Source organism: Eschrichtius robustus, chromosome 10, assembly GCF_028021215.1.
Source record: "Eschrichtius robustus isolate mEscRob2 chromosome 10, mEscRob2.pri, whole genome shotgun sequence".
Lineage (NCBI taxonomy): Eukaryota > Metazoa > Chordata > Mammalia > Artiodactyla > Eschrichtiidae > Eschrichtius > Eschrichtius robustus.
The window spans coordinates 24,245,285-24,269,004 of NC_090833.1; the positions used below are offsets into that span (position 1 = coordinate 24,245,285).

Sequence of the window (23,720 nt, forward strand, 5' to 3'; positions counted from 1 at the left end):
ATCCCGCTGGGAGCATTGTCTTTTGAGCAGGACTTTGCCCACCACGAATGTTCTGGATTCATCTGCTAAATGTGAATATTATTCACTGTGCCCACGGCGTTCTCATTGGAGGCATCGCTATAATTCTGAGTGGGGCAAACGACGGTCCAGCCATGTGATACTGGAAACGCCGGTAGGTTGACCCTGATCCACAGAAACGTCCAGGGGCTAGTAGCCAGATGTGTGCTTCAAACTCTGCATATGTCACTTCACTTGATCTTCCCAACTGCTCTGTGAGGTGGGTGATGTTCTTTTCACACGTGGGGAAGTTCAGGCTTAGGGTCTAACCAAGCAGCTTGCCCATGGTCACTCAATTCTGACTTCAAAGTCTGTGTTCTCCGCTCCTGTGCTTTAGTAAGGCCCCTCACCGCTAATTATTCCACCATTTGGGACCCTGTCGATCCACATCTCCAGGAGACTCTTACTAGATGATGTTGAAGAGTTCACTACACTGAAATCCAGAACTACCAGAAAGCCACCTCCCACCACTATCAGTGTAGTGACTGTCCGTCTCTCCTCCACACCAGTGGTCTATAACCCTGTTCATCACCATCACCAGTGAGCTAGCAACACTTTCCAATACCCCACCCGTCCCCCCATCCCTCCTCCAGCAGTCTAGTTACCCTGTCCATGCAGGCATTCGTGTCCCAACAGCCCCCTTTTCAAAGGAGCGGAGATTGAGCGTTATTTTCTTAGTGAGCCACTCATTTGAGATGATCCCCTTCTTCCTTCCCGAGAGCTCACAAACTGGTCATTTCTTCTGGAATATTACCTGCCAGCAAAACCAAACTCAGTATTCCATAAACTAATGGGATTAGCTTTTTGCATTTTTGAAACTCAGTTACTTACTGGTCTTGATCATCCACTGTTTTTCTGTGATCCCTGAGAATATCTAACAGTGAATTGACGGTATCGTCAGATCGATGTAATTCGTGTGGACTGGAGGTCTTGAATTACCTTGTCCTTCAAAACCCTCTTGCTTGTTTCATTTCCTGGTCTACCACTTCCACTGAAAATGGTCCTCCTTAACAGTGAAGATGAAGGAGTAAGGACAGTGCAGGAGTCCTTTGTTTTTCTTGCCTGTTAGTATCCCAGTATGCTTCCAGGTCAGTGACTCCAGCCTCCTGGGTCCTGCTCTGAACACAACAGATGATAGATCCTTTTTGTTGCCCTTAATTTTCCAGCTTTTAACTAGTCTTTTAAGATCTGAGCTCATCAAAGAGCTCCTTCAGCAGCCGTATTGATCCATTTGGATGAGTATTTCCCACACATGGCTCTAAGTGAACTCCCTGACTGACTGAATCTTCCAAAAGTACCAGGTAAATACCCTAAATAGCCCTAGAATGATTTGCTTCCACCGTTTTGCTATAGGAGGCAGCAAATGCCTAGGCAAGGTATAAGGGGGCAGAGATAGAGAAAAAGCAAACTGCAGCTAAAGAAAGGAAAGTCCCTTTGCACATGAAAGGTGGCACATTTTAAGAAGCCCCAGTGATACCTAAAAGGTGAAATAGAGGTGACATTGACATTCAACTGAGACTCCACTAAAGAAGAAATCCTCAACAATTCTGCAAAAAGGCCCATTTCCCCCCAAATTAGGAAGCCAAATAATCGCTTGGGCAGCTTGTTAAAAATGAAGATTGTGAGGCTCTATTCAGGTGGTCGGGGTGAGACCTAAGAACCTTCCTTTTAGTGGTCACTCCAAGGAGAGTCTGAGGTGGGCAGGCGCAGGATCACACTTTGGAGAAGCACAGCTTCCTGTATTGTCATGTTTGCCCTTGCTTTAGTGGCTCAATTTTTAACTAATTAGAGGCCAACTCTTTTTCTTAAAGAGACATGGTGTTCAAAAGTAAATGGACTGGGACTTCCCTGGTGGCGCAGTGGTTAAGAATCCTCCTGTTGGTGCGGGGGACACGGGTTCGAGCCCTGGTCCGGGAAGATCCCACGTGCCGCAGAGCAGCTAAGCCCGTGTGCCACAACTACTGAGCCTGCGCTCTAAAGCCCGCGAGCCACAACTACTGAGCCCGTGCGCCACAACTACTGAAGCCTGCGCGCCGAGAGCTCGTGCTCCACAACAAGAGGAGCCACCGCCATGAGAAGCCCGTGCACTGCAACGAAGAGTAGCCCCGGCTCGCCGCAACTAGAGAAAGCCTACGCGCGGCAACGAAGACCCAACGCAGCCAAAAATTAAAAAAAAAAAGTAAATGGACGGATACATTATAATAAGCAGCTACATCTGTCTGCTCAGCCTAGCTTTGCACTTCCTTGGGCTCATGGTGAAGCAGAAGAATGTAAGAATTCTAGTGGTTCTTTATATGGCTTTAATTTCATCACAACCTCCCTCCCCCAAAATCTGTCAAACCAAGACTTAGGTCATTGTTGGGCCCTCCTGCTGAAGTGAGAGGCTGGTGAATTCCAACCACTCGAGGAGGAGAGGGCATAGCACACCCCAATCTAAGGACCTGTGCCAAGATTAGAGCCCACGGTGGGGTGACAGGTGGAAGTTTACAGAAGCAGAATGGCAGGGTGCTGCAGGCTGATGAGAGAAGACTGCAGAACCCAGTGTGGAGTGGTGCTTCTGTTGGAGCAAGAGCACCTAGTTCTCAGACTAGGTGAAATGTGGACACGCTTTGGAATCTCAGGTAGTTTGAATCCCAGCTTTGCCCCTCGCTAGCCATGTGACCTTTGGCCAGTTTCTTATCTTCTCTATGCCTCATTTTCCTCATCCCAAAATGGAATTTAACAATATCTCACCGTTACGAGAATTAAATGGCACTGTATGTGTAAGGTGCTTTGCACAATGTTTGATGCTAGCTGGTAGCAATTTTTAGCAGTTTTTGAGATTTAAGGCCTTAGCAGTTCATGTAGTGGGAAACAGGACAAGGAGATTCAAAGTCTAGCTCAAGGAATGGTGTATCTCCTAGGTTGACGGGTTGAGATGTATGGTCTTAAGTTTAGCAACAGAAAGGGGTGCTTCGTTCCAAAGGAAAGATCAGGTGGAAGAGAGTTCACACAATAGGTAAAGACACAGCTCTGAAACTCTAACAAGCGAAAAGAAGAAACAGCATGGGGATGTTTTGAGAGGAGATAAAAGGAAATAGAAATGATATTTCTGTCTGAGAATACGAAGAAATAACTGTCCGGGGGGAATGTGGGCAATGCTTTCCGACCTGCAAATGGGAGAATGGCCCTAGAGAAGGAATTGGTGAGACCACAGAGAATCCATTCTGCTGGGACATTTGGGACTCAGAAGTTGAGAGAATTGAAACAGATCTTCTGCTCAGTTCCCAGCCTGTCCCAACTTGAGATTTCATCTTACACAGAGCAGAGGAAGCTTTTCACTATTTGGAGACTAAGTAGAAAGATAGTAATAAAGAGAACTGCTGTGCTATTCAACCTTTTTAAGTAAGTAATACAGACAGTGGTAAAAATTCAAAAATATCCAAAAGTTACTTTTCCTTTCCACCCTCTTATTCCCTAGTTTTCCCCAGAGACAAACATTGTTAGCATTTCTTGTCAATCTAGAGCTATTCTGTGTTTAAACAAGCACATATTTATTTAACCAATCAATACTGATGGACATTTAGGCTGCCCTGAATCTCTAAAATGACAGCTTTGCCGCCATCCTTGTACACGTCGTGCACTTGAGCAAATCCATCTGTAGAATAAATTCCTTACACGTAGAGATGCTGGGCCAAAAGGAATTGTGTGTATTTAATTTGGATATTGCCTAATGAAGTTTCCCTCCAAAGATATTCTACCTGATTACGCCTCTCCCCACTATACACACAACAGCTATTTGACAGGGCCTCTGTGATCCCACAGGAAGCATGCACCTAGCCTTTGCTAACTTTTTTAAAACCTTGTTAGTCTGGTGGGTAAAAATCAGGATTTCTGTTTCAATTGTATTTCTCTATAAGCAAGGTGGCACACCTTTTTATCTTTTTGAATGCCATTTGTTCCTTGTTTACTGTGAAACATCTGGAGGCCCTAATCTTGAGTCATACTCTTTAATAAAGATCAGACTGATGAAGTAAAATCCGTCTTCTCAGCCTTTTTATAGTGAAGAAAGGGAAGGCTGGGAAGAGTCGATCTTTACCAGACATTCTGTGAAAGCAGCTGTCCAGAGGTTCAGGTAACAATCAGCATGATACCTGCATGCCCTGGAGATCTGAAAAAGGAAAAGGGGCAGCATAATAATAGCCAGGATGAAGGAATTGATTTCTAATATCCATGTTTCCTTTCCCTTTTGGGAGCTGATTAAGAACTTAACACTCAGACACTGTGAATTTCCCTGGTGCATTTGATCAGGGAAGGACGGATTTACATTTAATTACAATTAAAATTCTAATATATGGAATCTAAAATCACAGCCACATCCCAAGACTCGCCAGTGGTTTTATTGGGGAAAGGCTGCAGAATTTAAAATACCAAACGGCTTAGTCTAGGCAATCCACTAAAAAGGGTTAGAAAATAATTAGAGGAACATCCCCGTAGGCTCATGTTACAAGAAACCTGCAGAAACCTACCTAATCATCCCCTACTGAATAGTGAATGGTTTAAACATCCACTTTCTACAGCTGAGACCTCAAAAGCAAGAGGTGTTGCTATGCTAACGGCTCCACTAGCCAGTTGCATTTCGTGGCTGGATAAAGACGCTGTAACTATATTAAAGGCAATTTTAAAAGCCCTTAAAATTAGGCCCAGTGTATGGCTTCAGAGGCTAACTAGGGAAGTTTATAATAGAAGCTTCTGAAGAACCTACAAGAATTGGGGAACAGAGAGAGGACCGTTTGAAGAGATTTTTAAGCGTGAATGAAAATCAAAATAGATTAATCCCCATCTGTATCCCCTCAGAACCTCATACCCCACATTCAGTTCCTGCTCACACTTGGTCTTGTGCAATTAGAATGTCCAGGACCTGCCCTGAACAGAGTGTGCATTTCATTCATCCAACTTGAACTTCTTTCTGGAATGAATAATAATTTCATTCATTTGGGTGAGTTGGATGGTGTCTGCCGAGTGGAAAAATAACACTCGCAGGCTCATGCCCGATTCTGCCGAAACTCTTGCAGAGTGCAAAGGGTGATAAAGAACGGGCTCTTTGGACATTATTTTACACACTAGCAGCTGTGCTTTCATGGCAACGATAATTTTGTCCTACTGTTCCTTGTGGGCTCCCGTGTGATGCTGTTGGGGTATGCATTTAAAGCAGTGGCTAGGGGCAAGTCCGTTATTGCTGTTCCCCACCTGAAGAAAGAAAGAAAAGAAAAGGAATCTTCTTTTAAGGCAAAGAGTGAGCACTGAAATGCAGAAATGAGAGGCAAAAAGAAAATCTGTAAGAAACCAAGGGAAAACAGTGTTGGGTTTGTTAGAAGTGAATGCTGTAAAGGAAAACAACAATATTTATGTCAGTATTTTTTTCCTTAAGGCAGGAAAAAGATTGAATACATTCTTAGTCATGAACCTCTGTGCAAAAGTGAACTCATGAAATATTGATTCTTTAGACTCAGATCCTGAAATTTATCTGGAATTGCTAAAGTCCTAGATCTCGCCACAAATTTACAGAGCCCTTCCTCACAGCTTCTTGCTGTCTCCCACACAGACAATTAGAATAAGACCTTGTAAAACTTAGCAAGAACGGCATCAAGGTAAAATGGATTTTCTGGCAGAAAATGTTCAAGGCCTGCTTGTCTGCTTACAGCCATTCATTGACACCAGTGGATACCAGTTTCACCAAATGAAAACTCCAGACTCAGAGATGGAGGCACGCATCCTACCGTAGCTCACACGGGACAGAGACCCCGTTACCACCGAACAAATCGTAAAGGCTCTCATCATTCCTTAAGATGTGGAATATTTTACTCTGCAGTTTTGCCGAGACCATTATGAATTGTTAGGAACAACTGGGGAATTTGTGACCAGAGTGAAGCTTTTATGAATTGACACTTGATAAATTACCTAGGGAGAGTTCAACTTTAATGCACTACACCATTCATCCAACAGATATTTACTCCGCTGCCTCTTGCTATTGAGGAAGACACCATCTTTGGCTCCAGGCACCTAGTAAACTAATGAAAACAAGAGCTCCCAGTCTACTGTGGATTCAGATATCGCCTGTACTAACACTGACTGGACAGTTCCAAGTTGATTGCCTGGAAAATGTCTTGAAAGAAATACAAATTGGGAAAAAAGTTTTTCTGCCAGTTAGTAATCCATATAAAGGAGTAAATAACGCCAAAAAACGTAATTTTGACCTTTTCAGACAAGAGAAAAATGAGGTAGGGGCATCGTTTCTCTCTAGTCGCTTTTTAAAAAATAAAACCACTAAGTTAGTGTAAGAAATCATCCCAAATTAATAGACCTAACATTCGTAATGTGTCACATTTCTAAGATGTTGGTACAATTTTCTTCTCAAACCCATTATGAAAAAGGTACAGTTTTTCAATTATACTCTTACTGTCAGATAGTATGCTTGCGCTAAATTCAATAAGGACTTGTAGCAACATGTTGGTGTAATGCCTACTCTGTTTAGTCTCTGCTAAATTAAAATGGAAATGAGTGACAGGTATCCTGGAAACCAGGATGGGTAAATGCACCTTCTCCTGTCTCTCATCCGGACATGGCAGAGATCAAATTATTTCATTGATCTATAGTTCCTGAGGTATAAATGCTTAATAAATGATTGTCTGAAAATGCGGTGTCTGGGCAGATAAGTGAAATCAGTTACCTAAGGTCATAGCTAAGGGGTAGCACAACCAAAGCTAAGTGCCAACCAGCATTCTTTTAATGTCATTATACTGCTGCTTTTCATCATCCACATGGCAAAGCAGTGTCTCTTGGCACTGAAGAGAGCACAGGGCTCTATAGTCAGGTTGCCTGGGTTCAAATTCCAGCTCTGCCATTTACTAGTTGTGTGTCTTGGGAAGGTTAATTAGTCTCTCTGTTCCTGTTTCCTTATCTGTAAAATAAGGATAGTAATAATTGTTCCTTCTTCAAATGTTGGAAGATTAAGTAAATTCATAGATGGCATAGTGCTGGGCACTCAGAAGTGTTAGCACTTTTTTTTTCCTCCTCTGAGGGTATTAATGCACTAGTGTTCAGTCAGGAGGTATGATTCTGGCTAACACCATCTGCTGTGATAACATGGTACTTGAGTGGATTCTGCTAAGAGAGTCCCAGTCAAGAGCCACAGTTCCAGGCTAATGGATTGAATTATGAACTAGTAATGATGCTTCCCAGCTTTATTTATTTATTTATTTGTTTGTTTTTTATTTTTGGCTGTGTTGGGTCATCATTGCTGTGCCCGGGCTTTCTCTAGTTGTGGTGAGCAGGGGCTACTCTTTGTTGCAGTGCGCGGGCTTCTCATTGCGGTGGATTCTCTTGTTGCGGAGCATGGGCTCTAGGCACGCAGGCTTCAGTAGTTGTGGCACATGGGCTCAGTAGTTGTGGCGCATGGGCTCTAGAGCGCAGGCTCCGTAGTTGTGGCTCACAGGCTTAGTTGCTCCACGGCATGTGGGATCTTTCTGGGCCAGGGCTCGAACCCACGTCCCTTGCATTGGCAGGCAGATTCTTAACCACTGCACCACCAGGGAAGCCCCTGCTTCCCAGCTTTTTCTTGTCCTTGGCACCCATAGAAAATGTGTTGTTGTATGGCACACTGGGGTAAGCAGACAAGGGTGCTTGAGGCTCCCAGCGCCCCTGGTCCTGTCCACTTGCTCCAACAACTGAGAGAATGAAAGGTTCAACCCACTTGCCACCTTCTGAGGCCTATCAGTTGGGAAGCTTTACTGTTTGTCAGCAACTCCCTGATGCTTTAGTTCTGATTAGGAACATGGAGGTGTCCCCACTTAGGCTAAAAGTAAAATAGGTGCCAGTTTGCCCCAACCAGGCTCTTCTGGAAGGTGTTTAGAGAACTTATGTGCTGCTGTGTGGGCTGCATAGAAGCGGTTCTTGCCTCCAGGAACCCTGCTATGAAGTTGAGACATGTGCCAGGATTGGTAAAAGAGTAACTGAGTACAGGCAGCACCTAAAGGTGAACTGAGCAATCCAGAGAAGATGCCAGACGACTCTGAACAGAGAGGATGTTCACCGTGCTCTCCTAAGAGACTTCAAGCTGGCACATCACATATGGGGGACTTCTTGGCCATCCAGACATTGGCGTTCCGTTAAAAGCAGAGCATCTGTTGAGGCCTTGGCCTTTGTAGCTGATGATTTGGTTGTTTGGAAGGTAGAAGAAACACTGCCCTGCCGGTATTGTTTTGTTAATTCTGGTCAGCAAGGAAGACTGGGTTGGAAGTGTATAAGTGACAAGACCCTTGGAAGAAAATGACCCTGGTGTCTTAGAATCATTAATATGAAATGAGTGGAATTCAGGGTTTAATCCTCCATGTATTCTAATCTTTAGAAGATCAGATTTCAAAAATGTTCAGCAAGGGTAGATCTAAAAGGGAATATTTTTCACATGGACTATGAATATATCAGATAGTCTGAAAGAGGAAGGCATTCAGAGCCCACAATTTAAAACAGTATTTTAAAGAGAAGGAAGGTAGAACATACGACCAAAAACAAAGGGGCAGAGACCTTTTTTTTTAAAAAAAAGGACTTCTGTAGATGCACACTTTGGTCAGGGCAAAAAGATGAACAATTTACTAGCAGAGCCATCTTGAGGATGGTATGTGAGATTAACAGGACAGAAGAAGAGCTGCTCAACTTCTGTTTTGTTTTTCTCTTTTTCAACAAGGAAGCCAGTCAGTATGCTAACTAAAGAAAGATGAAAGAACAAAGAGAATGAAACTGAAGTCCAAGAGAGAGTAGTCAGGAAATATTTTACTGCTTTACAGTTAAAGTCTTCAGGTTGAGAAAAATGACCTTGAAGAAAATTTGCATATGTCATTGCTGAGCCAGCACCAAAACACTTTGAAAAACTATGGCGTCTTGGGGAAATGCCAGAAGAATAGACAGGGAAATGTCATACAGATTCTTGAAAAATGAGTTCTAAAACCTGGAGTGATAAGCTTGATGGTAATACCAAGAAAAGTTTGAGAACAGATTATTTTTTAAGCACTTAGTAAAGTAGTGTTCACTTAGGAACAGAATAGATTTGTTCAGAATAAGTCATGCTAATCTTTCAAGATTCTTAGTAGGCTAACGGTAGAAGGACTGTCTCTAACCTGATAAGTAGAATTTGTCACAAATCAACATTTAATTTAGATTGTAGATTTAAGATAATCTACATACTTCAGAAATAAGACAAAGATGATTGCTAATATTCAATATCATTCTAGAGGCCTTACCAATGCAATAAGCCAGGAAAACAAAATAAAGAATAAATGCTAGGAAGGAAGAAACAAAATTCATGTGATTATCCTAAAATACAAGTGAATTTCAATTAATAAGAGTTCAGCAAAGTGACCAGAGGTAGAAATACCTTAAAGTCAGTAGTTTTATATATCTAGTAGTAAAAAAAATTAGAGAAAATGTAATAATTAGTGAGATCCCATTTTCAATTGTGACAAAACTGATATATTGATAGGAATAAAGTTAATAAGATATGTTCCATACCTTTATGGAAAAGTTAAAAATTCTGACTGAAGGACATTTAAGAAGATCTAAATAAATGGTGAGAAATACCTTATGAATACATTCTCCCAAATTAATCCATTATATTTAATGCTGCAAATCATAATTCCGCTGGGATTTTTTTGGTAGTAACTTGAATTGTAAAGTAATCTGGAAGACTGAGTGCATGATAATAGCCAAGAAAAAACAAAAGAAAAAGAAAAACAATGTGTGAAAGGAAACAGGATTTGTCCTATCAGATATTAAAAAGCCCAAATATTAACACAAAAGTAATTAAGACAGTCAGGTGCTGGTTTAGCAATAAATAAATAGTTCAATAAAAATATGAAGAATCCAGGGCTTCCCTGGTGGCACAGTGGTTAAGAATCTGCCTGCCAATGCAGGGGACACGGGTTCGAGCCCTGGTCCGGGAAGATCCCGCATGCCGTGGGGCAACTAAGCCTGTGCGCCACAACTACTGAGCCTATGCTCTAGAGCCCACGAGCCACAACTACTGAGCCTGCATGCCTAGAGCGCATGCTCCGCAACAAAAGAAGCCACTGCAATGAGAAGACCGCACACCGCAACAAAGAGTAGCCCCGCTTGCCACCAACTAGAGAAAGCCCGCGTGCAGCAACGAAGACCCAACGCAGCCAAAAATAAATAAATAAAATAAAATAAAAATTTTTAAAAATCATTAAAAAAATATGAAGAATTCAGAAATAGATACAGGTAGAGAATTGTGTGTCAGTCATGGACAATCAGAACTGAAATCACGCTAGGCAGGTTTCTTACAGAGGGAATTTGATACAGGGAATTAATTACACAAGGGATGAAGAACTAAGTAGCTAAAGTGACCAGTGAGGCAACCCAGAAATTAGCAACAGTAGAACCTGCTTATCACTTCTAGAGCTGGAGAGACAAAGAGACAAAGAGAGATAACAGTATTCCAGAGCCCAGGAGCTGGGGCCACAGGGAGTCAGTCTAGTGGAAGCTGAAGCCCCAGGGGACTCAACTACTGCTGAAAACATCCCCTGAGGTAAAAAGAGATGAGGGAGAAATACTTAGCTCCTTTTCCTACCCTCCAGTCTCTGTCAGTGACTCCCATTGGTCAAACCTACATAGAAACCGGAGGGCAGGGAAACTGGGAAATGCATTTCCTTGGAAACACAGCAGGTCAGGGGCACTCGGGGAGGGTAAGGTAAAGGTAAGGAGAGAGGTGTCCAACCCAGCCTGGGGAGGAGCCAATAAAGAAGAATTTATGTAGCTATTGTGAGGGAAAGGTCTCTTTTTTCCTGAAAGGTAGAACCAGTTGTCTTAACATCACCCAAGGACATGAAAACATGTGATATGACAGTCTCTATCATTGGGAAGACAAGATGTGTACACAAAGATGTCTTAGGCAATGGGGTTCTAAGGAGGTCTTGGGATTTTCCTGATGAGTGCATTTGCTGCCTTAAATAGAAGCCGAGGCAGATGGGAAGATGTAGCAGATGGGCGGCACTTGGGGCACTTGGCGAGCAGAGAGGTGGGAGTCCTGGATTGTGTCCCAGACTCAGCCAGTTACCCACTGTGTGACCTGGTCACCTCATCCCCCCAGTGGGTCCCCGTTTCCCCATATGCAAAATGAGGAGGTTGGACTAGGGCATTGTTTCTCAGCCCTGGCTGCACCTTGGATTTAGAGATAGATGATGTAATTAGCCAGGGTAAGGGTTGTACATTGATAGTTTTCAAAATCTCCCTTGGCTGATTTTTTAATCAGCTTTATTAAGATATAAATTAGATACCATGCAATTCACCAATTCAAATTGTACAATTTAATAGTTTTAGCATTTTCACGAAGTAGTACAGTCACTACAATCTAATCTTAGAGTATTTTAACTTCTCCTAAAAAAGACCCCATACCCACTAGCAGTCACTTCCTATTTCTCCCCATCCTCCCCAGTCCTAGGTAACCACTAATCTACTTTCTATCTCTATGGATTTGCCTATTCTGGACATTTCATATAAATGGAATTATGTTTTCAAGGTTTATTCATGTCATAGCATGGATCAATATTTCATTCCATTTTATAACTGAATAATATTCTGTTGTATGGATATACCAGATTTTATTTATCTGTTCATCAGTTGGTGGACATTTGGGTTGTTTCTACCTTTTGGCTCTTGTGAATAATGCTGCTGTGAATATTCATGTGCAAGTCTTTGTATAGACATGTTTTCATTTCTCTTGGGTATATACCTGGGAATGGAATTTCTGGGTCATATGGTAACTCTATGCTTAACCTTTTTGAGAAACTGCCAGGCTGATTTCCAAAGCAGTTGTGCCATTTTACATTCCCACCAGCAGTGTAGAGGGTTTCCTCTGGTGCTTTTAATTTCATCCAGAATTTAAAACCACCTAACTGGATGATATCTGAGTGGCTCTGTTTCTAAAATTCTATGATTTTTTTTTTATCCAAGATTAGATCCCCAGGGCTGCCCACAGAAGCCCACTTCACCCAGAACTTGGCTGAGCTGTAGAGTGTATGATTGGTTCCTCAGAGCACCCTGATAACTCCCAGCCTTAGTTTTTTTTTTTTTTTTAATATTTTATTTATTTATTTATTTATTTAATATTTATTTTTGGCTGTGTTGGGTCTTTGTTTCTGTGCGAGGGCTTCCTCTAGTTGCGGCAAGTGGGGGCCACTCTTCATCGCGGTGCACGGGCCTCTTCACTATCGCGGCCTCTCTTGTTGCGGAGCACAGGCTCCAGACGCGCAGGCTCAGTAGTTGTGGCTCACAGGCCCAGTTGCTCCGTGGCATGTGGGATCTTCCCAGACCAGGGCTCGAACCCGTGTCCCCTGCATTAGCAGGCAGATTCTCAACCACTGCACCACCAGGGAAGCCCCCAGCCTTAGTTTTAAGAGAAAGCCATGTAAGTTCTGTGTTCCAGCTCAGGACCCTCCCCCATCCCTGCCCTGCGCAGGTCATAGTTCTGGCGAAGGATTCTGGAGGATTATTCTGAATAATCATACTGTTATTATACTAAATACTGCAACTATTATAATAATTAATATAACAATGATATAATAATATTATAATTATTATAATGTTATAATATTATACTTATAAACCTCTGAATAATTATCCCATTTTTCAGTATGCAATGCATTTTGATTGAGTACCACGTGTTTGGCCTGCTGGGATCCCAGAGTTAGGGAGGGGAGAGGCTCTGGTGGGATTAGGCAGGGCTGTAAAAGTCCCCCAACCATGCATCTGCAGAGCCGTGTCCACCCCTAATGCAGTCAAGAACATCCCATATGACACAGGCCCCCCCCAGTAGGAACACTAACTTTTCTAGAGTTGGAAGTAGAATGGGAGTAAGGGCTTCCTCCAAGAGAAGGGAAGAGAAGAAACTAGATCTGGTTCAACTTCTCACTTCACATCTACTAACAGGGCATGTTACTCACCTTCACTAAATCCCACTGTAAAAGGAGGTGGCACCAGCTTCCTTGCAGGGTAACTGTAAAAGAAAACCATTAAAGCACCTAGCACGTGCTAGGCACATAGCAGCCCCCTTCTTCCACACCAGATCCTTTCAGCTGCCAGCTCATGGAAGCAGGGGCTGATGTCTACATACCCCTCGTCCATCACCCTCTGAAAACCAGGACTTGTGACCTCCTTTCCAGAATGCCAGAAGCCTGGTGAATCTCAGTCTCTATTGACGGTGAGCACAGAGCTGGCCTCATCTCCTAAACCTTAGCCACTGGGCCCCGAGGCCTGTGGGCTACTGAGTGCTGCCGGACCCTCTGGGTGGGCTTGACCTTCTCTGAGGTCCCTGTGGACAGGACAGCTGCACAACTCCAGTGGATGCCATTTACGTCATAGTTGATGTGACTGTCACCTCCTGGAGTTCTGCAGGGAACAGTCCACGAGGCCAGGAACAGTGATTTCCTTAACAGACCCATAACCCCACACAGTGCCATAAGTTAGGATCTCCAGGATGGTCCTCCATGTGTATGAGCTGAGAAAGCACCCAGGTCATTCCACGCCTGTTTATGAATCTTTGCTCTTCTAGAAACTCTTACTCTCAGAGATCCAGGCAGCTTCTCTGACCCTCATCTATTTCTCTTCCCATTTGTCTCTTTCTCAGTCTTCCCCAAAAGTCACAGTAAAGTGAAAATCACACATGTTATTAAATACAATTTATCACTCTCTGCACATATATTTATTTCCTGTTTAACTTTTCACTCTGGGTTTCCTGGAAATAAAACACACACACACACACTTTTAACTTGGAAAGACAAGAAGGTACGTGAGACTACAGCTTCATTCCAGGTCTGCAGCAGACATCACTCATCAATCACAGCACTCTTTCCTCCTGAGCTGGCACAACCTCAGAATCCTTTTTCGTCTTACATTCCAAGTAGAGAGTGAACATCAGTTGGAGATGGCATGGGAGATGATGTCTATTTACCATTCCTCAGAAATTCTTGCTCAAAACTTTGCAGCACTACCTACAGCCCTGAATGTACACCAGATCTCTGCTACAGGACATCTTGCTCCTTGGGTGTTCATTCTCACATACAGTGTAACCCGTTTGAAGCTCAATCATAGTTTTCCCTCCTTCAAGCAGCCTTCACTGCCAACATCCTTTTTTCAATTAATGGCGTGCCATTTGCCTGGTCCTCCAGGCTAAAAAATTCAAAAATTTCTGACCCCTCCACGTCTCTGTGTTCTCCCCTTCTCGAATCCTGCCAATACCCCCATCCTGTCACTCTCTTCCTTTCAGTGTTTCTCTGGTTTGTCTCTACTGCCTAGACCATTATAGTCCCCATTCAGACCTTTAATAGGTTGGCAGCAGTGTGGAAGGAGGACGGGGTGGAAGGTGAGGCTTGAGGTGTAAAGCGTCCCAGGCTGTAGGGAATTTTCTCTGTTCTGAGCTCCCAGTCTCTGTGCCTCGTTAGGACAGATATTATTTTCAACATATTTGAGACACAGGAAAATAATGCCCACGGGATTTGCAGTTCACACCTTTGTCGTCACATCCCGGCTCCACAGCCGCCATTTTTCCTTCCTCCCTCTCTCCCTGCTTCTTACCTTTTCTCCCTCCCGCCTTCCCTTCCTTCCTTTCATCAGATATTTGTGGAGCACCAGTTATGTGCTAATCAAAGTCTCTACGTGTATACAATGGGATATTTAATGTAAAATAGGTAGCCCAGTGCCTGGGATAGAGCAAGTACTGGATAAATAGGTGGGGGAAAGGCTGATTCTCAGACCTGGAAATGCACCAGAAATCACCTGACCCTGTCACGTCACAGAGGAGGAAACTGAGGCCCAGAGCAGCTGCCCGAGGTTCCTGCACAAAGTTGGGCAGAACTAAGACAAGAAGCCAGGCGTCTCCATGACAACTTGGTGCACGTTTTGCTGCCACCATTACTGCCTCCACGAGGTGGGTGGATACCCTTGGTTATGTTTCAAGGTGGAGAGGTGAAGCTGGACTCTGAACCCAGAAGCCAAAGTCACGCCTTCTTCCACACACACACACACACACACACACACACACACACACACACAATGTGAGACTGTCCTGAGCCAAGTCTCCAGAAGGCAGCCAGGGTGGACCAAAGACCCAGCTCACGGGGCAACGTGGGGACAATGGTGCTGTTTCTTCCGGAAAGCATCCTGCATCTGCAGCAGAGGCCTCCTCTGTACCTCCTTCCCCCAGCGCCCACACGCCAGGCCTGCAAGCCCTGCCTGCCCTGCTTCAGAAACAGCTCAGAGGACTGCTCTTCCATCCACTGAGTTTGTCTAGCCCCACCCCGTCACAGTCTCCTAATGAAGAGACTGGGGTGTCTGTCCTCCACGCAGCCCTCAACACGAACTTGCTAAAATGGAACTCCAATCATGTCTCGCCTTTGCTTAAACCCTTTCCACTCCTCACTTCCGCTCCAGCCATCCTGCTCTTTCAACCATCATTCCTTTGCTCAGACTATTCCTTAGGCCTGTAATAGCCATTTCTACCTTTTCACTTGAAAGACATTCCACAAAACAAATAAACAAAAAACAGTAACAGGGTAACACACCTTCACTGCTTTAGAGCATGTGAGTTATAAATGAGAGAAACCCAACCACATCAAACAAAAGTAAATAAATAGAATTTATTGGACCTTGTAATTAAAAAGGTCAGTGGTAGAACCAGCCTCAGGCAGGGCTGGAACCAGGGGTTCAAATGATAACATTGGGGTTTTTTCTTTCTTTCCATCTAGCTTTCCCCTCTGCTTGTCTTGTCTCCCTTTGTGCCTTGGCCACTTCCCACAGATACTCCTTTGTGTCCAGGGAATATGGTCATAAAGTAGCCTCAACTTATATCATCCTCATAGCCAGATCTGACTTATCCGTGTGTCACAGTAGATGCAGTGCCTTGGGCTCACAATACTTTGGGCCCACAAAAATGGTTTCATTTCTTTTAAGTCAGAAGAAAAAAACTGAACTTTTAGTTGAGGAAAATGGTTTAGTATCCAATAATATATTCATTTTTATACAAATGCAGTCATAAAATATAATTTTAAATTTTTTATGGAGAAGAGGTGAAGGCCAAAGTGCTTAGGACCCACAAATCACAATAAGGCCGTGTTTGACTCTTAAAAAGGAAGAGAGACACTTTCTCTCCGTTTCCACATGTTAAACCTACAGGAAACTCTGTCCCTGATTGGATCATATCCCAGAATAAGTCACTCTACCTGGAAGGAGGGAAGAGTCTGATTGGCCCACCCTGAGGGGAAATATCAACCTCATACAAACACAAGAAATGTGGTTTCCTGTAAGAAGAAGGATTCTGCTTCAAGAATGTCCACCAAAATTTGACTGTCTCTCCCAATTGATCCCCCCCCCCTTATGATTCCTTTCCCAGCACCTTCACCAGCCCCAGAAAAACTGGTTGCCTTTACCTCTATGCTCACTTAGCGGCTTGTTCTAGGGTGATTGTAACTGATTGAATGACAGAATTTCCTACCCTGAGGTCTGAGCTCCTTGAAGACAGAGTGAAGGAGTGGGCAGTAGAAATCTGGTCTACGGGAATGAGCAGAAAGAGGGGTTAGGTCTGCTTAGGGGTGTGAGGAGGAGATCTTTGATCTGGGTCTCAAAGGCTGGAAGTCTTCCTGGAGGAAGGGGTGTTTTAGCTGGGTTTAGGGATGAGGAAGGACTCCAGGGGACAGAAAGAGGTGAAAGGCACAAGGATGGGAAGGACTAGGGTGTAGAGAAGAATATAGCAGGAGATGAGCTGAAAAGAGAATGGGACAAGATCACAGGGGGGCCGTGAGTGATACATAAAGGAATTTGGATTTTTTCCATGGAGGGACTATAGAGGGCCGAAATTGAGTGTGAAATGTTGCGTCTTGGTGCCTTTTTCTGCAGAGAAGTTCCATAGTTTTCTAGATTTCCAAAGGGTTCTCTATCTTAAAATGGTTAGGAATCACTAGTAACAGAGAGGTATTCCAGCTCCTGGAGTGAGGAGTGCCACACTCTAGAATGTAATCAGAACAGGTCTCTGGCTACTGCTCTGTGGAGGTTGGGCTGAAGGAGGAGTAGAGGCTGGGAGAGCTTTGGAATCTGTTTCAAGAGCCTTAGGGCAATAATAACAGGAGGAGCAGTTGGAATTAGAAGATGTCGTAGCAGTACCATTAATAGGTGCTTTCTGCCTAGTGGGGGTGATGGAGAGGAGGCGAAAGTGACTCCAAGACTTCTAGTTTCTATCATGATCTTGTCATCAGATGTTTAACAAATTATTTTTTAATTTGATGATTGCCTTTGATTTCCTCCTCCCATTTAGACGATGTCTTTTTTTTTTTTTTGGCTGCGTTGGGTCTTCATTGCTGCACGGGAGCTTTCTCTGGTTGTGGCGAGCGGGGGCTACTCTTCGTTGCGGTGCGTGGGCTTCTCGTTGCAGTGGCTTCTCTTGTTGCGGAGCACGGGCTCTAGGCGCACGGGCTTCAGCAGTTGTGGCACGTGGGCTCAGTAGCTGTGGCTCGCAGCCTCTAGAGTGCAGGCTCAGTCGTTGTGGCGCACGGGCTTAGTTGCTCCGCGGCATGTGGGATCTTTCTTGACCAGGGCTCGAACCCGTGTCCCCTGCATTGGCAGGCGGATTCTCCACCACTGCGCCACCAGGAAAGTCTCATGATGTCTTTTTTAAAATAGAAATTATTTCATTTCAAACTTAAGAATTTTTTAAGGGTTAACATCTCTGATATATACAAATTTCCACTTTCTGCTTTTCCTTTGAGTGCAGTGTTGCCTTTGTGTCCTGTTCTACAATAACCCTGTGGATCTGTTTGTTGAACCTGTTTCTCCTGGTTTTCAACGCTTGGAGAACATCTTTTAAAGTATGGACAGGAATATCAAGACTCTCTGCTTTTCTAAATCCTGACTTTTACACCCTCTGCAGCTACCCGCTCCCTTCCCCAGGGCTCAGCAGCTCGGACCGGCTGCCTTTTGGCCTCGAGGAGAATGGGGGCACACCGTTTGCCACCAAAGCTTCGGGAAGGCACCACCATCACCACCACCAGCACCAGCACCACGCTAACTATGGCCTCTCGCTGACCCTGGAGAACAAGGAGGGGCCTTTGAGGTCCCCAAACTCCAGCAGTAAATCGCTTACAAGTGAGTAGGGGTGTAGGGGGCAGGGTGGGGGAGTGATTGCTGCAGGGCACGTGCAGCTTTCCTAGATGCTCAAGATAGCCCCTTGCAGCGCAGCTCGGAACAGTGGTGATGTCTGTGCTGGGTTACCAGGTCTGGGCGGGAGCTGACAAGAGCCTTGTGCATTAGGCAGGGGCCACTTAGAAATTATGGTTTACCAGCAAACTGTGATTTCGTTACAAGAGAACAAATGTCTCTCCACCTCATTCCGTGCTGGTTCTCTGCTTCTGCCATATCCAGCACTGGCTCAAGCAATGGAACAGAGACACACGGGAGTGAGGTGGCTGGAATCTCTCATTCCCAACCACAAGAAAGCCCATTCTGTCCCATTTCTGACATCCCACTTTTCTGAGAGCAAGGTGTCAAGTAGATCTAGTGCACACTGTTAAAGGTCCCAGCGAGAGAAATTACGGAAATGGAGAGTAAGCAAATTAGAAACGTTTCTAGCAACTTGACAGAGTGATTTTATGTCTGTTAAAACTAATTTAAAATGTGGGCTTGGATTTTATATGACTGTTCTTTTCTTTTTCTAGAAAATCATTTTAATTTTATTTTACCAAAGAATTGGTCTGTGATAGGAGGTGGGGGAAGAACTTGTTCTTTCTCACATATGGTTTGAAAAAGTGTCAAGGTAGAGGCAAGAGTCAAGAGGCTTCAATTCTAGTTCTCACTGTTGAGCCAAGTCCCCACTTGGATCCTTGGTTTTCTCGTCTATGGAATGTGGTAGAGGGTATTGAGAAGATGGCCAAGGAGTCTTCCACGTCTGATATTTCATGAGTTTGTGGGCTGGTGAAAAGGATGAGCCATTGAGCCTTTACCTGTAGATCACAGGTAGCAATTCTGTGTTGGCGGAGCTAGAAATGGGAACTCATCATCCACTTGGTGTTGAAAAATCAGTCCCTCATCATTATCCACACTGCCCTTGCCCTGGGCCAGGCCTCATCCTTTTGTATCTGGACAACTATAACAGGCCTCTACGGGGCACCTCCTCCAGTGGAGTCTCCAAATTGTAGCTGCTAAAGCGAGAGCACTCACCAAATAGCTCTGACCAAATGCCTTAAGCCCTTTCCATGGTACTTCACTGTCCTGGGATAAAGCCAACACTTCTGAGCATGGCCACACACAGACCTTCACAGCCTGGCCCCTGCCAAGGTCTCCAGCCTTCCCCCACACTTCTCACTACACTCTAGCTATGTGGAACTCCTCTCCTCTCATTAAACACTATGCCACGTCCCAGCTCTGTCATTTGCACCTGCTGTTCCCTCTGCCTGGAATGCTTTTCTCCACCCTAATGAACTCCTATACATCCTTCAGGAACCAGCTCAAAGGTTGTCAGTGAAACTTTCTCTTACACTCCTCCCCAATTCCTGGCTTTGGAGTGCCTTCCCTCTTACTCTATATAATTAAATAAATCTTTGGTCGCTTTTATTGGGGATATCTGCACAGGCATCTGTCTCCCCCACTGAACTAGAATTGTATCTCATTCATCTCTTTATTCTAGCTTCCCAGATCCCAATTGCTATCAGTACTTGGCACAAACTTTAATATGTAATGAATATTGAATATTTAATGAATATTTAATGTATTAATGGATAAAAACAAGCTAGTGGGAGGAGTGGTGGTGAACTAATCCAACTTTCAGAAATCAAAATCAGTGAATTTGATTTTAGAAGCATAACATGGTTTTTTAGGGCACATTCATCTGTCTGTTAGCCTGAACGCTAATCTTTCCCATTTGCATAGTGCTTTTCCATTAATAAAGCATTGGCACGTGAATTACCTCACTTAATGTTCACAGCAACCCTGCAAGGTAAGTAATTTTATTTTCATTTGAAAATGGCTAAGAGGCTCAGAGAGGTAAAGTAACCTGCCCAGGGCCACTGCTCATATTTGGGAGAATTAGGCCTTGACACCTCGACCTTAAATGTTCTCACATCCCATCTGCTAGTTCATTCCCGAGAGATTCAAGCTGCCAGAGGAGAAGCCAGGCAGAAAGGCACTGGGAGTAGGGCTCTGGCAAGCATCTTTTATCACCTATATCTCTCTGCCCTTTCAACCTTTCCTTATTCACTTGCAGAACTGAGTCCAGGAGCACCTGCCCTGTTCAGCGAAGCCGCTGCCCATCTAAAGAAGCTGGAACTGGAAACTGTGAAGGCTGCTGGACCCTGGCCTGCTCTGCACATCAACATAAATAAGGTGCCGAGGACTGGAGCTGGGCAATGAGCATGGACCTGGGGTTCACTCAAACCTCTCATTATTACCCTGCCTGCCTCCTAAGCTATGTGCCTTTGTCTTGGAGGGATTTCTACTCCATCTTTTTCTGCTCAGCATGTCTCTTAGGAGGAGAAATTCACTTATATTCTTTTTAGGTGGATTACAGCACTAGGGGCTGCCCCCAGTGCTGAGGCCCAACAGGCTGGATCTGTTAGTGGTCTCTCCATCCTTCTAACTGAAAGTTCCATGAGGGAAGCATCCACATTTACCTCTTTCCGTTTTTACCCTCTGTATTAGTCTGCATTGGCTACTATAGCAAATTACCATAGACCAGGTGGTTGAAACAACAGATATTTATTTCTCACTGATCTGGAGGCTGGGAAGTCCAAGATCAAGGTGCCGGATGACTTGGTTCCCTGGTGAGAGCTCTCCTCCTGTCTTGGAGCTGGTCGCCTTCTCACTGTGTTTTCACTTGCCAGAAGAGAGGGATCTTTCTCTCTTCCTCTTCATAGAAAGCCACTAATCCCATCATGAGGGCCCCACCCTCATGACTTCATCTAAATCTAATTACTTCTCAAAAGCCCCATGCCAAATACCATCACAATGGTGGTTAGGGTTTCAACATATAAATTTGGAGAGAACACAGTTCAGTCCATAGCAGCCTCTATCTCACTCAGACAGTAGCTGGCACATTGTAGATGTTCAGTAACTGTTTGCTAATGGAAGGAAGGGAGGGATGAAAGTAGGGAGGGTGGGCGGAGGAAGGGACAGGGCAGAAGCCAAGCTCTCTTTTGGCTAGACCTGTTCTTATATCCAAATGGGTAGCCTTATAAAAGCCAAGTTTTATCTTAGAACTGTAGAAAGCTGGGGCTGAATTCAATCTGTCATTTAGTTCAGCCTTTTCAACATCTGAGACCAGAGGAAAGGCAATGGCTTTCCCAAGGTCACAGAGCAGTGGTGAAGCCTTTGGCTCCCGACTCCTGGTCCAGTGCCCTTTGCACTCCAACATGCTTCTTCATTTTCTACACCAGGATTTCTCAGCATAGGCCCTAGTGACATATTGGCCTGATAATGTTGTGTGGGGGGCTTACCTGTGCATTGTAGGATATTTTACAGCACCCCTGGCCTCTCCCCACTCGATGCTAGTAGAACCCCCATCCAGGTGTGACAACTAAAATTGTCTCCAGACATTGCCAAATGTCCCCTGAAGGGCAAAATTGCCCCTGGTCGAGATCCACTGTTGCACACATATTTTGATTTTTAAAATCCCCATAGGAATAGTATTCTTTACTCATGGGTCATTTTTTTCCACTCTAATGCTTAGCTTTGCCCCTTTATAAGAGGGAATAGGAGGAATTTGGAAGATCTGGCCTGGAAAGCTCCCCTTCCTTACCTGCACTGGTGAACATGGGAAGGTTATACCTCCTATCGGGGCTGTTCCTCTACCTCAGACATCCCTCTAGCCTGCACTACACTTCCAGCATTTCTCAGAAGACCCTCCACTCCCTTGCAATCCCACACCCCAGCAGGGCAACCTAAAGTCCCTCTGATCACTAAAGGGCCCCAACTTCAAGACCCTTTTCACCCACTTTTTCTTTGATACTACCCTCCCTGATAGCCAGCTGGAAAAAAATTCCTCCTGCAGGATGGCACTTATATTCTTTCAGTCAACAAATCTTTATTGAGCAGGCCTCTGCTAGGTGTTGGGAGTCAGCCTGATGGATTGTGTGCCCCTGGATTTGTCTTCTCTCTCTTAGTCTCTTGACTGTCAACTTTTCTTCTACAGTCCACACAGTAAATTGTTTTAACAGGGACTTACCTGGAGTTTGGCAAAATCCAAAAATATTTTGCAGGGAAGTATAGCATATGGTAGCAGAGAACTCACAAGCTCTAGGTAATTCGTAGTGGCACGAATATTGGTGGGACATCAACAATAATGGCTTGCTCTGGGTTAAGATGTAGCTGAGACAGCTGTGAGTTATTGAGCATTTCCCTGGCGCTCAAGCATCAATACCCCTCTTTTCTCCTCCACTCGAAGAAATGCATCAGTGAGCAAGTAGGCTGGAGTGATGTCAGATAACCTTGACTTTGTCCTAATGCATAAGCAAGGTATATTACTTCATACTATGATTCTTTATCATTAATAAAACAATCCTCACAACTTATCATGATACCACAATTGGGAACCAATGGTTTTGATGGCTTTTAAGGTTTTTTGTGGTCTGAAGAATCCTCTGGTTCTGCTAAGGTTTGGATATGTTAATGGTGAGAAGACATTTTGGTTGCCCAATTCCAAAGTGTACCCAAAATTATCACAGGAATTTAAATCTCATCAGATTTCAAATGTGTAAACAATTTGTATCAACAATTGAAAACTGCATCTGATCATTTCTTTATCCCCAAATGACATCCTCAAACAGAAGGACTATTTCCAATTATAGTAATATCAAAGCCCAGTTATCATTCATTTGTATGTTTTGAAATCTGTATTTCCATATTGAATGATAAAGCCTCTTTCCACAATTCAAATTGAATGTAAAATACAAAATATGGCCATGCAAAAGAGAGAAAGCACAGCATCCTTGGTGCCATCCTCCAGGCTGTAATTATGGTCTTGTTGTAATCCACATGTTTATCCCTTATAGAGATGCCTTTTATGCAAACATATTCTTGTAATAACACTCAAATTTTCCAAAATTTATATTGGTCTTCACCTGAGTCAAGTCATAGAGCTGAAAGGTAGCTCCTTCTTTTCAGAACAAGCCAGCTTGAATTTTATATCCAAAAAGCAGTTTAGAATTAATAAATTCAAGGGGAAAATCAATGCTAAATTCTCACTCTTATTTTAGCAGCATTCAATTTTTTTTTTTAAAGTAGGTCTTCGGTCATTACTGTCAGTATAACTATATCCCCTTAAGCAATTGTCAAAAATCTCAAACGGGCTTTAGAACCAGTTCAATTCTTGTATTCCGGCATATCATTCCAAAAAATTAGATCTAATTAAAAAATTAACTCATCATACACCAGTGAAAACACCCATGCTAGTATTTTCTTTTATATATCTTTTCAACAATTATCTTAATGTAACAGGAGTTACATATACAAGATAAATTATCCTAAAACTATACTGTAAATAATAAATAAGTTACTTGTTTTGTTGTGTTTTAGAGAATGCTAAGTCTCTTAGGATCCTGACTCCATTCAAAACAGTCTATTGTCTTTATACTCAGCTT

General features: G+C 43.8%; 1 protein-coding gene across 1 annotated transcript in view; it reads left to right on the plus strand.

Moving 5' to 3' along the window:
- EPB41L4B (erythrocyte membrane protein band 4.1 like 4B) overlaps positions 1-23,720 on the plus strand; it is a 146,380-nt gene that overhangs the window by 83,639 nt on the left and 39,021 nt on the right. Inside the window, exons 16-17 of the mRNA XM_068553262.1 lie at positions 18,023-18,237; positions 20,351-20,469. Coding sequence (XP_068409363.1) covers positions 18,023-18,237; positions 20,351-20,469 — 334 coding nt within the window. The remainder of the gene's footprint in view (positions 1-18,022; positions 18,238-20,350; positions 20,470-23,720) is intronic.